General features: G+C 48.6%; 2 protein-coding genes across 2 annotated transcripts in view; one reads left to right on the plus strand and one right to left on the minus strand.

Annotated features, from left to right (window-relative positions):
* NME7 (NME/NM23 family member 7) overlaps positions 1–21,361 on the plus strand; it is a 111,581-nt gene extending 90,220 nt beyond the window's left edge. Inside the window, exon 12 of the mRNA XM_006764180.2 lies at positions 21,279–21,361. Within this exon, the coding sequence (XP_006764243.1) occupies positions 21,279–21,311 (33 nt within the window). The 3' untranslated portion in view covers positions 21,312–21,361. The remainder of the gene's footprint in view (positions 1–21,278) is intronic.
* The window catches only part of ATP1B1 (ATPase, Na+/K+ transporting, beta 1 polypeptide), a gene marked incomplete at its 5' end in the record, with an annotated part of 14,140 nt that continues 12,263 nt past the window's right edge, over positions 21,362–23,238 (minus strand). Inside the window, one exon of the mRNA XM_015564256.1 lies at positions 21,362–22,670. Coding sequence (XP_015419742.1) covers positions 22,407–22,670 — 264 coding nt within the window. The remainder of the gene's footprint in view (positions 22,671–23,238) is intronic.

Here is a 23,238-nt window from a genome sequence, read left to right on the forward strand (position 1 = left end):
GTGTCTAACAGGAATGATGAAAGTGGGCATCCCTGTCTTGTTCCTGTTCTTAAGGGAAATGGTTTTAGTTTTGCCCATTGAGTATGATGTTGGCTGTAGGTTTATCATATATGGCGTTGGTCGTGTTGAGATATGCTTCCTCTATTCCCACTTTGCTGAGAGTTTTTATCAAAAATGGGTGTTGTGGAAGGTTGGGGGGGAGGGGGGAGGAAGGAGACATATGTACCACTCTTTGTAATATTTTAAGCAATAAAACAAAATTTTTAAAAAAGTAGGTGTTGTATTTTATTGAATGCTTTTTCTGCATCTATTGATTATGTATTATGTGATTTTTGCCATTCAGTTTGTTTATGTGATGTATCACGTTTATTGATTTGCATATATTGTACCAGCCTTGCTTCCCTGGAATAAACCCACATGATCATGGTGTATGATCTTTTTATTATATTGCTAGGTATGATTTGCTAATATTTTGTTGAGGATTTTAGAATCTGTGTTCATCAGGGATATTGGCCTGTACTTCTCTTTCTTTGTAGTGTCTTTATCTGGTTTTGGAATTAAGATAATGCTGGCCTCATAAAGAGAGTTTGGAAGTGTTCCTTCCTCTTGGATTTTCTGAAATAGTTTGAGGAGTATATGAGTTAGTTCTTCTTTGAATGTTTGGTAAAACTCCCCTGTGAAGCCGATTGGACCTGGGCTATTGTTTGCTTGGAGTTTTTTGATTACTGCTTCTGTATAATAAATTGTTATTGGCCTATTCAGGTTTTTTTATTCTTCCTGATTCAGTTTTGGGAGATTGTATTTTTCTAGAAATTTGTCTGTTTCATCCACACTGTCCAGCTTGTTGACATATAGTTGTTCATAGTATTTTCTTACTATCCCTTGTATTCCTGTGGTGTCAGTGATTACTCCTTCATGTTCGTTTCTGATTTTATTTATTTGGGTCCTCTCTCTTTGTTTGTTGATGAGTCTGGCTAATGTTTTATCAATTTTGTTTATCCTTTAAACAGCTCTTGGTTTCATTGTTTTTTATATTCTTTTTTCTTTTTTTTTAGTTTCTATGTTATTTATTTCTGCTCTAATCTTTAGTATATCTTTCTTTCTACTTTGGGCTTTTCTTGTTCTCTTTCTAGTTCTTTAAGTTGTAGTGTTAAATAGTTTACTGCTGATTTTTCTTTTTTTTTTTTTTTTTTTGAGGTAGGCCTGTTGTGCTATGAACTTCCCTCTCAGGACTGCTTTTGTTGTGTCCCAGAGGTTTGGGGTTGTTGTGTGTTCATTTTCAGTTGTTTCCAGGAAGTTTTCGATTTCTTTCTTGATCTCATTGGTAACCCATTCATCCTATATAATAAAAACCTAATATGCAAATTGACCCAACGGCAGAACAACTGGCAGAATGGCCGGTTACTATGACATGCACTGACCACCAGGGGGCAGATGCTCAATGCAGGAGCTGCCCACAGGCCCCAGGCCAACCAAGGCAGGTGCAAGTGGGAGGCCCCTGATGGCCCTACTGATCGCAGCACAGAGGGAGGCGACCGGCAGCAGCGGCGGGAGACAGTACCAGACAGCGGTCAGTGCCAGGCCAGCCAAAGCAGGTGCGAGCAGGGTGCCCAATCACCCCGCCAGTCACCCCACAGATCAGCCCTGATTGCCAGCCAGGACTAGGGACCCTAACCATGCATGGATTTCATGCACCAGGCCTCTAGTTGTTTAATAACATGCACTTTAGCCTCCACGTGTTTGAATGCTTTGGGGTGTTTGTACTGTAGTTGATTCCTATTTTCTTTCCACTCTGATCTGAGAAGATGCTTGATATGATTTCAGTCTTCTTGAACTTGTAGAGACTTGTTTTGTGTCCTAACATGTGGTCTGTCTTTGTGAATGATCCATGTGCCCTTGAGAAGAATGTATCTTCTGCTGCATTTGGGTGAAATGTTCTATAAATGTCAATTAAATCCATCTGATCTAGTGTGTCCTTTAGAGTCTCTGTTTCCTTGTTAAGTTTTTGTCTGGAAGATCTATTCAGTGAAGTCAGAGGGGTGTTAAAGTCCCCCACTATGACTGTATTGTTGTTGGTCTCTGTTAAAATCCAGTAGAAGTTTTTTTTATATATTTAGGTGCTCCTATATTGGGTGCATATATGTTTACCAGGGTTATATTCTCTTATTGGATTGATCCCTTTAGTATTATGTAGTGACCTTTGTTGTCTCTTGTGATGGCCTTCTTTTAAAGTCTATATTGTCAGAAATGAGTATTGCTACTCCAGCTTTTTTTTCTTTTCCATTTGCATGGAAAATTGTTTTCCCTCCCTTCACTCTCATCCTGTGTGTGTCTTTTGTTTTGAGGTGGGTCTCTTGTAGACAGCAGATAGTTGGGTCATGTTTTTTTCATATCCATTCAGCTACCTACACCTTTTGATTGGAGCATTGAATCCATTTACATTTAGGGTTATTATTGATAAGTACTTATTTATTGCCATCTTAATTCTGTATGGCTAGGTTTCTCTCTTTGTTTCTTTCTTGTAATGCTGGCTTGGTGGTTATGTACTCCTTTAGCATTTTTTTTTTTTTTTTTTTTGTGACTTTTTCCTTTACCAGGTTAGGGAATTTTTCTGCCATTATTTCTTCAAACACGTTCTCTATTCCTTTCTCCCTTTCTGCCTCTTCTGGCACACCTGCTATTCTAAATTGTTATGTTTCACATTGTCTCACAGCTCCCTTTAACTGTCCTCCTGTTTTTTTAATTGTTTTTTCTTTTTGGTTCTCTGACTGAGTTATATTTTTCAACTCTGTCTTCTAATTCACTGATTTGATCCTCAGCTTCCCCTAATCTGCTGTGTATTCCCTCCAATGTGTTCTTTATTTGTGTTATGTCGTTCCTTATTCTTTTTTCATAGTTACTATATCTTTTTTCATTCTGTTGAGCATTTTTATCATCATTACTCTGAACTCTGATTCAGATAAATTTCTTATCTCTGCTTCATTTATCTCTTCTTCTGGAGAATTCTCTAGCTCTTTCATTTTGGGGTTGTTTCTTTGTCTCCTCATTTTGGCTTTCTGTTCGGGTTTGTGACTATGTATTAGGTAGATCCTTTATGCCGCTCAATCAGGACAGTGTTAAAGGCTGTTTCTGACTAATTAGATCAGGCAAAGACTCAAAGCCTTCAGAGACTGCCTCTGCTTTGAATTGCCCTTCAGGAAATTGTCCTCAGGTGTGGTGAGAGGTTTTTTGCATTTCTTTCTCAACAGGGTAGGGCAGTTGCTTCTGCCTGGAGGCTAATTGTTATTTTTAATCTCTTAAGTGGCCTGAGGGTAAGGTGTTTTCCAATAGGGTGTGTTGACTGTCTTCCCCCCAGGCAAGGCAAATGTCTATGTGAGAATGATGTCCTCCAGTGTGTGAGGGAATGACTCAGCCCAGGAAACTTGGGGTGTTTGCTTTCTGAGTTCTATCCCCTGAGTCCCCAGTCCTGGGTTCTGCTCTCACAGCTCCAGTCCACTTCAACCTCCCTCTGCTGGAGCACAAGGTAGTTGGCTCCACAGAGAAGTTTTTGCCTTGGCCCTTTAAGGGGGTGCCTGAATTTTCAGCTGTTACTCTCTGGCAGACAGCACCCCTGCTGCTGTTCACACCCAGATGTTATTTGGGTACCCTCCTCAGTTTTGGTGTTCTCTCCTGGGCAGCCCACCTTGGGGATTAGATCCCAGAGTTCTCCATGGCAACCCCCCACAGCTGAGATATCTCTCTAGGACTTCAGTTGCTGTCTGTGGGTGCCAGCCAACCCTTTCATGCCTCCTCCCCTCCTACCTGTCTCTATGTGGTCTCCACTTTTGGTCCTCGGGTGTCAGGGTCTCTCCTGTGAGTTTTCCATTGATTATTCAGGAAGTTTTTCTGTATTTTAGTTGTAATACCAGTTTGTTCCTGGGAGCATGTCCATGCAGCACCCACTTACTCTGCCACCATTTTTAATCTATAGCATTTAATCCATTTTTTCAAAATATGTTTTATTGATTTCAGAGAGGAGGGGAGAGGGAGAGAGGGATAGAAACATCAATGATGAGAGAGAATCATTGGTTGGCTGCCTCCTGCACACCTTACACTGGGGATTGATCCCGCAACCTGGGCATGTGCCCTGATTAGGAGTCAGACTGTGACCTCCTGGTTCATAGGTCGATTTTCAACCACTGAACCACACCGGCCGGGCTCCATTTTTAAAGGAAGTGAAAAAGGTTACATTAAAATTGTAGGTTTTTATGGCTTGGTTTTGCTCCAATCTCATAATGTCCCATAATTTAAATTAAAGTTTCAATATAATGCCCGTTTCTTCACTAAACGAGGATATTTTAGCTTTCCAGGGTCAAAGATGAAGTTAGGCCGTGCCTCAATGCCCAGATCCTGTGTTCATAGGAATAGCTCTTCTTAATATCATCACTGAGGTTGCCTGTGGGTCAGTCCTCTTTTCATTGGCTTTTAAGCTTGGGGTCCCCACTAACCCTGCTCAGCTTCCTGCATGTACCCGCAGCACAGGCATTGGAGGATGCATGGTGGTTAATGTCACCAATGTTGATGATCATACACATTGTGGTTTTGACCCAACAGCATAAGTAAGTGCAGCATTTATGCAGAGTATTTTAGCCCCCGTGACTCACAGTGGAGTCAGGCTACTTATGAGTTACTGTTACCAACATCAGATACTCTCGTCGGGGAGGCTGGGAAATTTCCCATGATGCTACCACAAAGGACTTGGGAAGGTGGTGTTTTATTCCACACACAGTTGACATTTTTATCCCCGATCCACTCTGAGGCCGTGTCTGTGCTTCATGTCAGATGTCACTCTGAAGTGACCTTTGCTCGTGGAGCTGGCTCTTGCAGGACGCAGCAGCGCCAGCGTCGGAGGAGCTCTCGCTGAGTTGGCACTGCCGATGGCCTTACAGCAGAAGAAAGGGCTCGAAATAGCCAAGCGTTTTCCCTTCTCGCTGTCCTGTGAGATGTTTCACAGCTTTCCAGAAGAAAGAGGTCCGAGTGGCGGAGCTCCATCTCCCTCAGCCTTTGCTGTCACCGTGGCATTTCTGCTCGCAGTGTCCTTGGGTGAGCTGTGTACCTACGAGCTCCGGCGTGGCCTTAGGCAAACCCCAGAAAGCCACTGCGCCCCGAGCTCCCCAGAGCCGAGGCCTGGCTCCTTCCTCTTCTCCATCTAGGTGACCAGTGTGGCCCTTCCCTTCCAGGCCCTCACCGCCGTGGTGTGTTAGCTCGTCCTCAGTTACCATCATCCTTTCAGAGCAGCCATGTGGTTGGCAGGACTGTCCTAATAGGACCACAGGCGGGTGGCTCAAACCACACACATTGACTTCCTGCGAGATCGGAGGCTGGACGTCAAGGTTATGGTGGCAGCAGGTGTGGTTTCTTCTGAGGACGTTCCCCAGGCTTGGAGGTGGCCGCTTCCTGCTTCCACACATCATCCCTCTGTGTCTGTGTCCTGATCTCTTCCTACAAGGACACCAGTCATGGCTTCGGATCCTCCCTAAAGACCCCATTTTACCATAGTCACCGTGTAAAGACCTTTCTCCAAACACAGTCACATGCTGAGATACATACGGGTTTGGGGGAACCGAGCTCAGCCCAGGGTAGTAGCCGGATTTCCTTATCCTTGTTGGTCAGCGCAAGCTCGGTGCTTCACAGCGTTGACCATGGCGGGGGCTGGGGAACGGCCCGTCTCCCGTGGATCTGCGGAGCTGCGCTGGGACGAGGGATCCCAGGTTAGAGGCCTCTCCCAGGGCTCTGCCTGCAACTCAGCCGAGTCCTAGTCACGAAGCTCCGAAGGGCAATGGGATAAGATGTACTGAGTGCGGTTGTGTACCAGGCTCAGTGCTGTGCATTTGCACACATCTGCCTGACTGAGTCCTTAAACAGTCCTGAAAGGTACAAACCGCCATGGTTCTCACTGGGGAGCTGAGGACACTGGTGTGAGCGGAGGGGCCCAGGGTCCCACAGCAAGTGCACAGAATGCTGGCAGCAAGCCCCGGCTGCACCCGACCCCCGCCCTAGGTTTCCATCACACCTGTTTGCCTTTCTGTGCAGAAAACATGGTGACTGGCCACTTGTTATAGGTAAGCCCCACAGTACCCCGTTCTGCAGAAAATGACCCCTCTGTTCTGGAGATCTCATTGTTCACTGTCTTCCTCTTGGCCAAGTCAAGACTGAGTCAGTAAGCTTTTTCAGAAAAAAAAAAACTTATTTTTCTTTTTTTACTAACTCCAGGTAGAACTCTGGATGGTTCAGATAGTCACTGCATTGGTTCCCAGAAAAGAAATCACGTCTGTTCTTTGTCATCATTCACAGTGTTTTGAGTACCTACTGCTGCATAGCAAACTACCCTAAACTCAGTGGCTTTAAAAAACGCGTTTTCTCTCCCAGCTCGGAGGTTCCATGGGCTCGGGCAGCTGATGTTCTCCCTTCACGCGGGCTCCCAGCTCCTCCTCCTGCGAGCGCACAGGCTGCCAGGCCTCTGAGGTCCGGAGCTGGCACCGTGCCCCTCCCGTCACACTCTTGGCGAACGTGAGCCCGGGCCAGCCCAAGTTCCGTGGAGAGGGGATGCCCAGGGCCACAGTTACCAGATGGCGTGACTCATGAGGGCCACCCTGAGCGACTGGCTACCACTCAAGTTTGCTAAAGAACAGAAATGGAAAAGGGGGTGGGAGAGGGGGAGAGGCATTAGCGGCATATCAAATATTGAGTGATTTCTCAATTCAGGATCAAATATAGAAATGGCTTTGAAGCAAGCACTTTAGTGCTTTTCCCCAAAAAACAACGAGTGTTTTTCAGAAAGTAGTATTTAAGTAATTTCAGTGAATTATACGACTGTAGCATATTTAATCTTTGTAGGAAACAAGGCCTCTGGAGACAAATAAGACCTTGGCCTTGGGCCACTGCAAGGTCTGGAGTGTGGACTAAGCAGCATAAGGCAGCGCCAGTTTCAATAGCGCCGGCCTCTCCTTTCTCTCTTGGCTGCAGGTGATAGGCTTTGTGCAAAGAAAAAAAAAAGAAGGAGGGAGGGAGGAGTGGAGGAAGGGAGGAAGCGACGTGAAAACAAAACAAAGAACCTTGCACAGTTCACCAAGAACAAGGTGCATGTCCGTTCCATCTGGGTTCAGTGGTATAATCTTCAGCATTTGTTAAGACCACGAATTGCTAAGTGATAGGTATCATTTAGTCAAGTATGATCAATAGACCTTACCCTAAAAAATGAGCTTTCATGAGTTTTTAAATTATTTTAATTAGGTTTTTCGGTAAGATGTATGAAGACATCCCACATGGGAGATACAGCTTCTTGTGTATGATCAGTGTGGTTTTGCTATTTATTAACATACTCGTGGGAACTGTTGTATGTTGTCAGCTAGAGAGATGGATGCTGTTTAGACATAGTGTGATTTAGTGGGGCTCATCAAACCATGGCCCACTAGCCACATCTGGCCCGCTCCCTGTTTTTTTTTTGTTTTGTTTTTTTTTTTAAATATATTTTAGTGATTTTTCACAGAGAGGAAGGGAGAGAGATAGAAAGCTAGAAACATCGATGAGAGAGAAACATCGATCAGCTGCCTCCTGCACACTCCCCACTGGGGATGTGCCCGCAACCCAGGTACATGCCCTTGACCGGAATCGAACCTGGGACCTTTCAGTCCGCAGGCTGACGCTCTATCCACTGAGCCAAACCGGTTTTGGCCCGCTCCCTGGTTTTGTAAATAAAGTTTTATTGGACCACAGCCACACACATTCATTTACATAACATCAGCAGAGTTGAGGAGTTGCAACAGAGATGTATGGCCCACAGTGCCTGAAATATTTACCGCCTTATCCCTTGACTGGAGGAATTTGGTGATCCCTAATTCAAATGCTTAGTCTGGCCACTTATCGGTTTTTTAAGTTCCACAAGAATCTTTCTTTGTTTTCTGTTTGTTGGTAGATTGGAGGCTTAGAGTAGAGAATAAGGTCACAGGTACAGAGGTGAGGATGGGAGGAAAAGGCCCAGGAAGAGCATATGGGCAAGAGGAATGGTGTGTCTAGAGGCCCAGAAATACAGCATAAGGTGGAGTATTTAGGTCATTATTCAAGATCAGAGTGGCTAGGGTTTAAAACCCAGAGAAACAAGTGGTTGTGGTGGAATTTGGCCTAGAAGACTAGGCCCACGTAGCGGTGGGCGTGTCTTGTTTCCTCGGTAAGGAGGCATGAGAGGAAGGTCCAGCACAGAGTCAGAGACGTGCTCCTGTCTCCAGTCTTACACACCCTCAATGAGTCTCTGACTAGACATGTTAAGCATCACATTCTCTGTTGTCCATCTGCAGGACATGGAAAGTCTGAAAGTGAGAAAGCAATGGAATTAAAGGTACTGCACAACATTCTCTCAGGTCTCTCTCAGTTCTTAATTCCTGTGATTCTGATTTTCCAAACTCGTCAATGAATTTCCACCGTGGCCAGCATCCCCCACTTCCCCTCCCGTTCACTGTTGTGTTGTGATCGATTCAGAGAGCAGTCATGGTGAGAAAGGTCACTTCACACTTGGAAGGGGGCCTCACAGGCAACTTCCAGTGGTTGGTTTTGTTTTTGTTTTCAGTCTCAACCCAAGTGTATCCCACTGCAGGTAGAAATTCCCACCTATGTTAGGAGAGCCCCAGGTCCCAGTGGGGGCATGGCGCCTGACTGAAGACACCACCACTGAAGCTGGCCCTGATTGGTGCCCTTGGTGATGATGTCATCGACAAGGGTCAGGGTTGGGTAGATCAGTGAAGGCAGGTCTCATCCCACATGCCCACAGGTGAGGACCAGGTGCAGCCGAAATGCTCTGGCCGGTGAGTTAGCAAGTGGACAGACACAGCAGGAGGCTCTAAATTCTCACAGTGAAGATTTATTTCCTGGAACTGTTTGACCTGCCTTCACTCTTTAAACATTTATTTTTAAATTAAATTGGTTGAAGGTAACATAAGTTTCAGGTGTATAACATGAGCTCTTTGAACTCTATGGTGTGCCCACTACCCGAAGTCCAGTCTCCATCATCACCTTTACCACCTTTACCTTCTGGTCCCCCCTCACCCCCTTCCCCTCCGGTCACCACCATTCTGTGGTCTGTATAGAGCTTGTTTGCTTGTTTGTTCATTTGTTGCTTTCTGTTTTATATCCCACAGATATGTGAAATGCTACGGTTCTTGTCCCTTTCCATCTGACTTACTTTTTTAAAAATATATTTTATTGATTTTTTACAGAGAGTAAGTGAGAGGGATAGAGAGTTAGAAACATCAATGAGAGAGAAACATCGATCAGCTGCCTCCTGCACACCCACTACTGGGGATGTGCCCGCAACCAAGGTACATGCCCTTGACCAGAATCGAACCTGGGGCCCTTCAGTCCGCAGGCCAAACTGATTAGGGCTCCATCTGACTTATTTCACTTGGCGTGATACTTCTGAGACCCATCCCTGTTGTTGCAAATGACAATATTTCATCTTTTTATGGCTGAGTAGTATTCCTGTGTGTATGTACCATGTCTTCTTTATCCTCGCACACTGCTGGTGGGAATGTAGGTTGTGCAGTCCTTGTGAAAAACAATGGAGGTCCCTCAAAAAATTAAGAATAGAGCTACCGTATGATCCAGCGATCCCTTTTCTGGGTATCTACCCCCAAAATTTGAAAACACTTATTCATAACAATATATGCACCCCCAGGTTCATTGTAGTGTTAGTCACAATAGCCAAGACATGGAGACAACCCAAATGTCTTTCAATGGATGACTAGGCAAAGGAGGAGTTTTAGGAATTTAGTGGAGAAGCCTGAATTGGAGCTGTGTTTAGCCTAAAGGAGAAGAGTGGTGGAGAACAGTCCAGGGGACCCCAGAGCCTCGGCTGAGCAGCTGGCAGTCTTCCCTTACTTAGCAGGTGGGAGAGAGCAGATACACAGGTAGAACTGGATTGCTGGGACTCACCTCCCAAGTCTGCTTCTTAGCTGAGTATGGGATCCAAGCCTCAGTTTCCCCAGCTGTCCACAGACATGGTACTCATAGGGCAGTGAGGATTGTGAGTGTTAAATGGTGAAGAATGCAAAGCGTCTAGAACAGTGCTGCTATTGTCGCCGTCGTCGTGGTTATTACGGTTATTTATAGCCTTTAAGAATCGGGCTGCTAGGAATAGAAACGCCAAAAATAGAACAAATGAGACGTTTTCTTATTGGGAAAGAAGAAGTGAGGAGGTCGATGTGACGGCAGCTCCGGAAACCAGTCCTGAGAGCTCTGGGATCTCAGCTTTTCCCTCGCGTCACCGCTCAGTTCCAAGGTGGCCCCTCTTTCCTGTGTCACCTGCTCGGTCCAGGCAGAAAGAACGAAGGGCTAGGCAGAGGGACACTGACACCTGCTGAGTGCCTGGTTTTTGTGTTTTTCTCAATGTCTCCCCGTTCACAATACAGACCGGGCAAAGAGCCTGAGCTGAGGTGTGTATGGGGCAAGTGTACTCTGCCTCCTAGTTCTGTAGTCAGTGTCAGCACACAGCCTGTGGTAAGCACCAGGAGGCCTGGCTTTTTGTTTTGTTTTAAATATATTTTTATTGATTTCAGAGAGGAAGGGAGAGGGAAAGAAAGATAGAAATACCAATGATGAGAGAGAATCATTGATCAGCTGCCTCCTGCACATCCCCTACTGGGGATCGAGCCCGCAGCCAGGGCATGTGCCCGTGACCGGACTCAAACTGGGATCCTTCAGTCCGCAGGTCAACGCTCTATCCACTGAGCCAAACCAGGCAGGCCTGAGTGCCTGGTTTTAAGGAGCTTCCTGGAAGCTTACCTGACAACTTCTGCTTATGTGACATTGGTCAGAAATTCATCACGTGCCCCCCTCCCCATACAAGTAATGGCAGCAAAATCAACATCCTCTCTCTAAAGGGAAAGGGAGAATGAGGACTGGGTGCGCACAGCATTGCCAACGTTGTTGTTGCTGCCATTGCCTTGGAACATGCCTTCTCTCTCTCCTGAAAGTCCCCGCAGACAGGCTCATGGAGAGAGTACCCCCCTGTTCTAAACACTTCTCGAATCCGTCAGCAATAATCTCGAAAACAGCACCAGGGAGTGAGCCGATAGCCAAGTCGCCTGTACTTTTGTGGGTTGGGTTCTGTTTGAGCCTTTGACATTAGCGTTGTGTTCTAAGTAGTTTAGGAGAATATGAAACATTAATTAAAACAAGTCACCCAGACTTTGCTGGGCCACGGCCAAGGTATGCCATTCACATAAGGCTGTAAACTAAGCCAAGCCACTCTCAGGCCATCCGATAAAGCTTTAGATAACTCATTGTTCTGTGCTGTTCCAGAAACTCAAAGAACTTTTGGAATCTTTATGGGCCACCATGTTCTTGCTTGAAAATAAATTAAGATGAATTCATGATAGAAAAAGGATTTGTCTGTCACGCGTGTCCCTTTCTGGAAATCTTACCTTCCTGTGCAATAGGAACGTGGCGCCAGTCGGTTCCCTCTGGTCACGGGTTGCGGTGTGTGTGGTGGAGGTAGCAGCACGTAGGCAGAGGCAGGGAGGGACAGTGCGTGGAGCCTCTTTAACACGCGGCAGCAGCTGGAGGGGGAGGGGGGGCGCGAAAAAGAAGAGCCAGCGCACACAAATGAGATGGTTGATCACGTACTTTGAGCCACTGTATGCGCAGGACACAGTGCACAGGAAGGAGCAGGAATTCCAGGAGCAAAGGACTTTCGAGGGGCGAAGCCTGGTTCTGCTCCAGCTCAGGAGGGGAGGAGTGGCTGGAGCCTGCTGCAAGCTGGTGTGGGACCTGTGGGACGGACGCTTCGTGAGAGCCCCAACTGGGGTAACTGGGATTTGATGCAAGGCAGAGAAACGGCTGCCAGGTTTAACCGGGAGCAGGGAGTCTCCTTGAGGCTGCATACGTCTGTCCAGAGACTGCGCACAGTGACGGTGGTGGACGGGGCGGAGCGGAGCGCAGGGGGGATGGGAGCCCCTGATTCACAGCACCCGAGACGGCGCCCCTCTGTCCTGCATCCGTCTGCCAAGGCACTGGCCCCAGCCCAGGGCCACTGTCCCATTCGCCTTCCCAGGGGTTGTGCCTAAGGAGACACTTGACATTTCATGCAATGTGTTTAGCCAGGACAGCTTGACACGAGTGACAGCAGGGACGGTTTATAGAAAAACTAGAGGCCCGGTGCACAAATGCATGCACGGGTCGGGTCCCTCAGCCTGGCCAGCGATCAGGGCCAAATGGGGCCCTCTGGCCGCAGGGAGGGACTGCAGGAGTTTAGCCGGCCGCAGGAGGTTGGCTGTGGGAGTGCACTGACCACCAGGAGGCAGCTCCTGCATTGAGTGCCTGCCCCCTGGTGGTCAGTGCACATCATAGCGACCGGTCGTTATGTTGTTCAGTCGCTTAGGCTTATATATATTTATAGATATAGATACAGACATAGACATAGATATAGATATATAGATGTGGATGTGGCAATTGCCTTTTAGAGCTTTACTGCCAGAGATTAAGGCTATCCTTTCTGCATCTCCAGCCTGCCCTTTAAAAGATAGTATCAACATGAGTTCTGACCATTTTGCTTGATATCTTCGGGTGTAAAAAAGTCGTTTTTTTTTCTTAAATCTTCAATTACATCAACATTTGCTCACTCCATTTCTTTTTGGGTAGAAGTGTCAAAGTTCATGCCACTATCCCCTCATTAACTATTAAATTCTGAGTATGCAGCCTGTCAGCCTCGGTCAGATCTGATCTAGGAGCCTTTCCTGACTTCTCTAATGTCTTTATAAAAGTGACGTCCTGTCTTCCAAGTAATTTTATTTCTTTTCTAATTCGATTATTTCCCTCTTGGAGCTTTGCAGACTGAAATGTGCAGGAACTGTGGCAACAAAAGTTTTCCCATGAAGAGATGTCTGGTGTGTTTTTACAGAGGCCCTCGGTCCTCGGTGCCCTGTCTTCTGTGAGGCCAGGCAGCAGCATGGCCACTGACGGCAGCTGCCTCTGACCCAAGTCCTCAGGGAGCCCCCAGGACTCCCTCCAGATGCTCCCGGAGTCACCGGCGATTGCTTAGAGAACTAGCTCACTGAGTCCACTTGGATTTCCTTCTTATGCATGCCCAAGGTGTCCCCGCTGACCTTCCTGCCTCCTCTTGCCCACACTCCCATTTCACTGCATGAGGCCCCGCCCAACTCCTTGGCACACCGTTCATGCCCAGGGCCCCATGTACCTGTGGGCCAGCAGGCTGGTGAACACAAGATCTCATTCTCTCTCTCCCTCAGATCACTTACAACGGTGTCAGATGGGCCTGAGTCCAGCCCGGATTCTGGGCACCTCCCTTTCCTGATTGCCAAGGGCAGGGTGGTATTTGCAGCCCAGGGACCATCAGGAGCACTGAGAGGTGGAAGGGATTATTTCTATCTGCCCATTACTGTACCACACTTCAGAGTATGTGCCCTAGAACACAGTACTCTTTCACCACAGAACAGTGACTCGAAATTAGAAAATCACAATAGCACTGCTCTCTGAGCAACAATCTCTCCAGTTTCCTCCACCAACGTCTTTTGTAACAAAAAAAGAAAGTGTTTCTGGGCTCAGATCCATTCAGGGATCACATGCTACATTGAGTTCTCGTGGCTCTTTACCGCCTTTGTTTGCAAAGGTCTGTCTTTGTCATTGGCGATCTGCTCAGTAATGCAGGCTGTCCCCTGAGGGGCAGGAAGTGATCTCAGTAATGCAGGCTGTCCCCTGAGGGGCAGGAAGTGATCTCAGTGATGCAAGCTGTCCCCTGAGGGGCAGGAAGTGATCTCAGTGATGCAAGCTGTCCCCTGAGGGGCAGGAAGTGATCTCAGTGATGCAAGCTGTCCCCTGAGGGGCAGGAAGTGATCTCAGTGATGCAAGCTGTCCCCTGAGGGGCAGGAAGTGATCTCAGTGATGCAAGCTGTCCCCTGAGGGGCAGGAAGTGATCTCAGTGATGCAAGCTGTCCCCTGAGGGGCAGGAAGTGATCTCAGTGATGCAAGCTGTCCCCTGAGGGGCAGGAAGTGATCTCAGTGATGCAAGCTGTCCCCTGAGGGGCAGGAAGTGATCTCAGTGATGCAAGCTGTCCCCTGAGGGGCAGGAAGTGATCTCAGTGATGCAAGCTGTCCCCTGAGGGGCAGGAAGTGATCTCAGTGATGCAAGCTGTCCCCTGAGGGGCAGGAAGTGATCTCAGTGATGCAAGCTGTCCCCTGAGGGGCAGGAAGTGATCTCAGTGATGCAAGCTGTCCCCTGAGGGGCAGGAAGTGATCTCAGTGATGCAAGCTGTCCCCTGAGGGGCAGGAAGTGATCTCAGTGATGCAAGCTGTCCCCTGAGGGGCAGGAAGTGATCTCAGTGATGCAAGCTGTCCCCTGAGGGGCAGGAAGTGATCTCAGTGATGCAAGCTGTCCCCTGAGGGGCAGGAAGTGATCTCAGTGATGCAAGCTGTCCCCTGAGGGGCAGGAAGTGATCTCAGTGATGCAAGCTGTCCCCTGAGGGGCAGGAAGTGATCTCAGTGATGCAAGCTGTCCCCTGAGGGGCAGGAAGCGATCTGCTCAGTGATGCAGGCTGTTCCCTGAGGGGCAGGAAGTGATCTCAGTGATGCAGGCTGTCCCCTGAGGGGCAGGAAGTGATCTCAGTGATGCAGGCTGTCCCCTGAGGGGCAGGAAGCAGATACCTGTGTCTTCATGGACTCACAGCAGGGTGGGCCACACATTGTGGGGCTATTGGAGAACCAATAATACTGATACTTATTACGTGGTACTTAGTACCTGCTGGGCACTGTTTTAAATGCTTGCGTAATCTAACTCATTTAATCTTCACAACATCCCTGTGTAATAGGTATCACTGTGTTACAGATATGAAATCTGAGACGCAGGGACATGTTCTGTTCAAGGTCATCCAGCCGGAAGTGGCCAGGCCAGGCTCCACCCTCCTGTGAGCACTTCGGGTTAGGTGGACCCAAGGTACTCACAGCCATGTGCCCCAGGCAAGTTACTAGCTGTCCTAGGAAAAGCCTGTTTCATCAACTGAGAAATGGGCTAATATCTACTTTGTAAACATGTAAGGATCCTGCAGGGTAATCTGTTAAAGCACTTAATCTGTCGCAAGAGTGAGTGAAATTTAAAATGTAAATATTGAGAAATTGGCGTGACTCACACTGAGCCAGGTAGCTCAGTACTTTTTCATCTTTTGTGGCGGGGAGGGGAGGAGAAGGGGACGGAAGCGACAAATGTCTGTTCATAGTTTCAGATTGTTTGAGGGGCTGGGCAGGGACTGGCTACAACCAAAGCCACCTTCAGGGAGACGAGGCCACTTAATAGTCACGAAGCACAGTTTTAGAATGAAACTCCAGAAACTTCGATCGGTGACTTTGAACGCTGTTTCCTGCGTCTATAGTTACATTAGAAAAAGGGGCGTCTGTTCCACAAGGAGAAAGGGCAGTGCCATCTATTTTGAGTTGATGAGTAATTGCCTCCTGGCTCACAGAGAGCTGTTCTCACTAGCGAGTGGCCGTCAGAGGGACCAAGGTCTTTCAGGAGAACCCGAGGACGAGGACGTTGGCTTACGGAGTTACTAAAGAGTTCGCACTTCCGTGCGACATTTTTGCTTTGTCTCCCTGCCCTTCACATGTGGCCTCTGTGCTCACGGGGAAGACAGTCATATGCGGGAGCCACTCTGATGACTTGGGCCACTTTTGTACCTGCCTGGATCGCAGGGGACAGCCACAGCCCTAGGACGTCTGGGCTCCATGGCTGTGATGTGGGCAAGGAGGTCCTGTTCATCTCCCTTCGGTCAAGGCCCGAAGGTTTCTTCCCAGCCCTGCGTCTGGAGCCCTAGACTTCCCTGAGCTGAAGCGCCTAACCAGGGGCTCACCCAGCAGTGCCTGTGTCGGGCGGGCACTGTGGCGGCACGGGGCTCTCCCCGCCCTGCGCCCCTCCGCCCGTCCACAGGCCACGCTAGAGGAAGCCACGCTCTCCCTTGGGAAGGCGCGTCAGAGTCCTGCTCTTAGGAAGACGGCTTTGTTAAGGTGTTGTGGTGGAGCAAGCTGGAGATCATAGTGTTACCACAACGTGGGCCTTTTCTGAGGGAGTGGGATTCGCCTGTGGCTGCATTCTGCGGTCAGTAAGGGTTGGCACCTGAGTGAGACACTTACTCTCAAAACAGGTGATGCCGACAATTTCAGAGGGAAGAATACAGAATTAAAGCTCACACCAAGGTGTCTGCCGGCACCCAGCCCTCCACCCCACAGTGGGCAGGAGATGGTGCTAACGGGATAGTAAAGGCTCATGTCTCTTTAATTCCCGGTCATCTTCCCTGGTGCTGAGCCTCAGGGATGGCAGGCACCACGTGTGGTTGGTGCTGCCCTAACGGAGGAGCAGGCACATTTCTCTCTTGAACTTGAAACTAAGGTCACTTGACTCACTCAATTAAAACTGGTCTTGACTGCTCACTGCATAGCCTCCCTGTGTTCCCAAGGTCCTCCGTCTTCCACAGGCCAAACAGATATCCAAGCGTTACTAATCCTCTGGGAAGCCAGCAGTTGGAGCGATCGCTGACTCGAACGCTCCTGATAACTGGATTTTGGTCTCTGATCGCTGATAACGTTTTTAATTTGGGCTTGGAGCAGGGCCCTCCGGGGATGAGTGCCACCGTTGTTCTAAACCCGAGTTCAAGTAGATTTGGCCCAAACAGGTACAGAACCGCCAACCTTGGCTTCTTTTCATGCTGTAATTTGAGCAAAGGTTCTTAAGTTCTCGTCAGCCATGTATCACCTGCGTCATTTTTACCATATCTGAGACCAGCCGAAATCTTATTTACTGCGGTCCTTTAAGTGCATTCATTATTATACTTAAATCTGTTTTATTGCCATAAGTGGAAATCGAGTATTACTTGCCCGTAATTAAAACAGATGCACTGTAACAAGCGGCCGAGTGTGCCTGCACAGGGCTGCTTGCCGGCGCCTTCTCCTAAGGGACTATTCTCATGCTCACGCCCAGGTGACCCCGCCCGCCTTTGGAAACGCTGGTCTTTGGAAAACTCTTCCCTTACAGTCTGTATGGGAACTAAGTGTCTGGTTGGTGGCCTGGTGTGAGCACTCCTCTCTGAGGGGTAGTAAGGATACTGTGAGGAGGGAGATACAGGGTCCCCAGAGGGACAGAGTGCACTGATGAGAAGAGAAAGACTTGGTAATGGTCTGGAAGCAGGAGTTCCACTTACTTACTTGTTTCTTTGTCTCTAGCTCATCTCCCAGCTCCTCCCCTTTGGCAACCATCAGCTTATTGTCTATATCTAGGGGTCTGTTTCTGTTTTGTTTATTCACTTGTTTTTTTAGATTCCACACATTAGTGAGATCATCACTATTTACCTTTCTCTCTGTGATGTATTTCACTTGGCATAATATCCCCTAGGTCAGCAGTTCTCAACCTGTGGGTCGCGACCCCTTTGGCAGTCAAATGACCCTTTCACGGGGGTCACCTAAGACCATCCTGCATATCAGATATTTACATTATGATTCATCACAGTAGCAACATTACAGTTATGAAGTAGCAACGAAAATAATTTTATGGTTGGGTCACAACATGAGGAACTGTATTTAAAGGGCCAGAAGGGTGAGAACCACTGCCCTAGGTCCAATCCATGTTGTCACAAATGACAAGCTTTTACTCTTTTTATGGCTGAGTAATATTCTGTTGTCTCCCACATCGTCTTTACCCCTCATCTCCCATGGGCATCTAGGTTGCTTCTCTGTTGTGGCTGTTCTTAGAATGGTGCAGGGAGCATAGGGGTGTGTATATCGTTTCGAATTAGTGGGGTTTTTTTCTTCAGATAAATACCCAGAAGTGAAATTGGTGGACTATTTGGCAGTTTTATTTTTAAATTTTTGAGGGACCTCCATACCGTTTTCCACCGTGGCTGCACCCATTTACAATCCCACCAACAGTGCAGCAGGGTTCCCTTCTCCGCCCAGCCTCGCCAGCACGTGTTGTGGATTTGTGAGGACAGGTGTGAGGCCATATCTCTGGGGTTCACTTTGCATTTCCCGGAGAAGTGAGGTTGGGCGTGTCTTCATGCCTGTTGCCCACCCTAAGTCCTCTTGGCAGAGATGTCTCTGCAGGTTCTCTGCCCAATGTTTTCGTTGGATTGGGTTTGGGGGTTGTTTGTTTGGGGCTGTCTCAGGAGTTCTTTACTTACAGACTTTGGATATTAACCCCTTGTTAGATGTATCATTTGTGGGATACCTTCTCCCATTCAGTGGTTGTCTTTTCCTTTTGTCAGTGTTCCCTTCACTGTACAGAAGCTTTGTACTTTAATATAGTCCTATTTGTATACTTTTCTTTCTTAAGTATATGGTGTGTTTGTTGTTTTTTTATTTCAGAGAGGAAGGGAGAGGGAGAGAAACATCAATGATGAGAGAGAATCATTGATCAGCTGCCTCCTGCACACCCCACACGGATCGAGCCTGCAACCCGGGCATGTGCCCTGACCGGGAATTGAACCATGATCTCCTGGAGCATAGGTCGACGCCCCACCATTGAGCCACGCTGGCCGGGCTGTTTACTCGTTGTTTCCCTTACCCGAGGGGCATATCCAAAAAGTATTGCTGAGAGTGATGTCAGAGTTCACTGTATTTTCTTCTAGTTCATGGTTTCAGGCCTAACACTTAACTGCTTGGCCCATCTTGAGTTTATTTTTGTATATGGTGCAAGCACGTGGTGGTTTTATTTTGTGCTTGTACCTGTCCGGTTGTCCCAGCACCACTTAGTGAAGAGACTGTCTTCACCCCGTTGTATCTCCTGGCTGCCTTTGTTGTAGGGCAATTGGTCCTATAAATGAGAAGTTACTTCTGGGCTCTCTGTTGTATCCCATGTTTTTGTGTCAGCACCATAGCGCCCCGAGTGGTGCAGCCTTCAGTGTAGTTTGCTGTCAGGAAGCAGGGTACCACCCACTTGGTTCTTTCTCCGGTTTCTTTTGCTATTTGGGGTCTTTGTGATTCTCCATAAAGTTTAGGGTTAGTTCTAATTCTGGGAAGCATGCCCCTGGCATCTACCTAGGGGTAGCATGGAACCTGCCTTTTCCTTCAGGTGGTATGGACATTTAACAGTGTTAACCCTTCCAGTCCATGAGCAAGGTGTCGCCTTCATTTATTTGTATCTTGTTCAAATCCTTTCTCCAATATCTTATAATTTTCAGAGTACAGACCTTTTACTTTTTTTGTTTTAAAAAAGGCACTGTATTAGCTGCATTATCAAATAAGCCCCAGGATTTCAGTGGCTTAACAATAAAAGGTTATTTCTTATTCACAACGTGGTTAAAGCTACAAGTTAGAAGCAGTTTCCTCCCCGTGAGGACTCAAGGGCCGTCTCTGGTTTTGTGGCTTTGACCTCCTCTAGGGGATCCTGTGTGTCCAGCTGGTGTGAGGGGGGCGGGGAATGGAGCAGCAAGAGGTCTGAAAGCCGGCAAGTGCTTCATGCCAGGAGCGAGCTGCAGCAGAAAGGAAACGTGTGTGCGCCTTGCTCTCCCCTGGGCCCGACCCTCAGTGTTACACCTGCTTGGCACAGAGCAGGCCGCCCACAAACGCCCTCTTCAAAGAACACTAAGCCCACTCCCATCTCCTGGCTGGAGATACAACCCTGAGGACCACAGGTGGGGAATAGGAGGGCAAGGGAAGGGCTGGACAGGAGCTTGAAGGGAGTGACGGGCACAGTGTACACACACACACACGTACAGGCGCACACACACACACATGTACAGGCACACATGCATGCACACATGCAACGGCTCAGAACAGAAGGTATATGAAAGCAGTAGGTCCTTTGTCTGACCAAGGTTGTGACCTTAGAATAGCCTCAAAAATGCAAACCAGCCAGCACCGGTTTGGCTCAATGGATAGACCCTCAGCCTGCGGACTCAAGGATCCCAGGTTCGATTCTGGTCAAGGGCATGTACCTTGGTTGCGGGCACATCCAGTAGGACATGTGCAGGAGGCAGCTGATTGTTGTTTCTCTCTCATCAATGTTTCTAACTCTCTATCCCCCTCCCTTCCTCTCTGTAGAAAATCAATAAAATGTATTTTTTTTAAAAAAATGCAAACCACCCCGCTGCTGGTTTGCTCAGTGGTTAGAGCATCAGCCTGCAGACCAGTCGTGGGTTCAATTCCTAGTCAAGGGCACGTACTTCGGTTGCAGACTCAATACCCAGCCCTGGTTGGAGCGTGTGCAGGAGGCAACCAGTCACTGTGTGTCTCTCACATCAATGTTTCTCTCCCCCGCTCCCTTCCCTCCACTCTAAAAAGTAAAAACTAAACATTCCCCTTCTTGTTCGTAAACATCACACATTGAAGACCCTGTGCAAAGAGTTGTTTCAGCAACACGCCCCCCCCCCGACCCGGGTTACGGGAAGGATAGCTTCTGTTTCTGGGGGACAAGGGGGCTCCTTTCTGAGGCCACTTCGTGCTGCTTTAGGTTTTGCCGTTTCCTCGGCGCCTCAGCCAGGCCTGTGCCCATGCTCCCTGCTGCTGCTCAATGGGCCATTGTCCCTCTGGCATTAACTGGCCATCACGCTTTGCTGCCCTAGCGATACCAGCGTCTCAGGTAATGTTTCTAAAGAATAGATAGACAAGAGCAGCAGGTCCGCGGGCTGTACCCCGAGCAGCAGTGGGAGTGGGGTGTGAACGGGCTGCTATTTCGGGTCTGAAAGCGACACTGCCTCCTGCGGACAGCGCTTCCCTGAGCAGCTCGCTCACACTTATGGGTTTCTCGGCCTGGCCTGTGCGAGGCTCCCTTTCCAGAAACATGAGCCACCATGCCTGTCTGGGCATTTCCCAGGTTGGTGAAGCGATACCAAACCTTCGGCTCAGCTATACCTGATAAATGTTTCTCAGCAGCCGGTGTGGTCTTCGCACTGAGGCTGATTTCTCAATATGGCTAAATAAGGACTCGGGCAGATCATGAACCCAAACAGCAGGGAGGAGCCTGCTCATTTACCGAGCCCCAAACCTCACCTCAGCTTTTTTTAACTGAACTGCTGACAACTGGGCTTTGTTTTAAACCAGACGTATCTGGTGCAGCACCAGCAGGAACCAGGAGTTTGTTCTCTAAACAAGAGAAGGAGCACCCACCATGTCTGACTTGCAAATCCCCCCGCCCCAGCCCTGCCTCCACCAGCCCACCCGTCTGAGGGAGGGGCACCCGAGGCCTGACCCACGTGGCCGCTGCAGGCGCCGGCCCGTGACCCGCACACAGCAAAGCCATGCTTGTCTTTCAGGTCCAGTATTTCTTCAAGATCCTGGATAACTAGCGGTGGAGACAAAGGAGCCGGCGCGGAGACGAGGGACTCAGGCAGAGGAGCACGTTCATTCTTTTATTGTCCACTGTTTGAACCTGACCGAGTACAAGATCAACAAGAGCACTGCAGTCCTGCGCTAGTACACACGGGGACATGGATTGGCTGCGGACAACACGGACACCGTCTATGGGCTACTGCGTTGCTTTTATAAAGTCCAAAATAAAGGTTTATTTTTCAAACAAGTGACTTTGGTTTATTTCATACATTACACTTCTTCTTGCAGAAAAAAAAAATAAAATTGTACAACTGCATAAATATAAAATTCTTCCACCATGACAATGGTTAACACATTCATGAAGACACAGCACCAGCACGTGATGCCTCAGAGAAAGGAAAGGAAAACGCTCAAAGCAAACACCTGGGCTGATCCCGGCCGGCGACGGGGACAGGGCGAGGGCAGGCCAGGGTTCCCTACAGCACAACACACCCTCCCCGTCCGTGCCTCTCTGTAGTGCCATTAAAACTCAAAGGGCAGCCCCCCCCCCCACAGCCCCCGCCCCAGGGAATAAGACCTGACACCACAGGAAAAACTATGGAGTGTGTGAAACGCTCGCAGGTGGGCCTTTGAGAGAGCCAACCCCCCACCCCAGAAGTGCCATGCCAGTTTCATTCCCGTTGCATATTCACACCTTGGACAGCAAACTTGCTCACAGAAAGTAGAAAACAGATACGATAAAACATGGCTTGAAAATGACCGGCGTGTGCGCCCACGGGACGCGCACGAACTGAAATGCGCACGCAGCAATGCTCGGGGCAGGAACGCTGCTCACCAAGGTCAGTATGGAATCATAATTTACAGTAAAAATGGGCACGTCCCAAGGCTCAATTTGTATTTTTTTCTTTTGTCATTTACAGTAGAATAAATATTTTGTTGCTATTGCTACACTTTAAATTTACATTCTAACCTATGAAATGCGGAAAGCTAGTGTAAAGCATAGAGATTAAGTGTAGGTCCCATACGTATGACAGTTTGTTCAAGACTAGTAGGTTTTTTGTATCTTTTTCTTAACTCTTTAAATGGCTAGTGGGAAAGATTTGTGCTTGTGATCAGCTCTTAACTTCAATCTTTACATCAAAGCGTCCCTGAAAGCGGTCTTTCTCACTGTACCCAATGTTCTCCCCGTACGCCCTACACTCGACGCGGACCTCCGTGTCCATGGTGAGGTTGGTGAACTGCACGGCCAGCAGGGGCTGCAGGTACTTGGGCTGCAGCAGCTTGCCGTAGTAGGGGTAGTACTGCAGCGGGAAGCCGGGGTAGTTGCCCAGGCCGAAGTACTCTATGTTCCCAACTTTATCCTTGTCCTCGTCCCGCTAGAAACCGAAAGGAAACGAGACGTTAAAGGCGTAGGCGCCGGACCGGCCCTGGGTCCCTCGGGAAGCGAGCAGACGCGGACATGGGGACGCGGCCTTCGCCGACCGGCCGGGAGCAGGTGACCTAACCCCAGAGGACACTGGGCCGGGGTCTCACAGGGAGCGACACGGACTGTCCGTAAAAGCCGCCTTGGGAAGCGGTCCTGTCGGAGGCGACTGTCCCGCACACGGGGAACGGCGCCCACCAGCGCTTCTCCAGCGCAGGCCCGAGAGGCCAGGTGGCACGGGAGGGAGCGGCCCGTTCCCAGGGACATCACTCCTCACGTGCCCTTCATCCCCCTGTGCCCATGTCCTCTCTCCTGTTGCAGGGACTGTGGGGATGGAGTCCCTTCCTTCTAAGCAAGCCCCCAAGCACCTACTCTTAGGTCTACAGGGAACATGTGCTGAGTGTTACCCTGAGTCTGTCAATATTTTTAAAAGAAAAACCAAAGACAATTTTTTATGTGAAATTACCAATAAAAAAAAAATGTTGGGCTCAAACTTTTCACCCCCCCCCCCCCCCCCCCCC

This window comes from Myotis davidii, unplaced genomic scaffold (genome assembly GCF_000327345.1).
Source record: "Myotis davidii unplaced genomic scaffold, ASM32734v1 scaffold401, whole genome shotgun sequence".
Taxonomy (NCBI): Eukaryota; Metazoa; Chordata; class Mammalia; order Chiroptera; family Vespertilionidae; genus Myotis; species Myotis davidii.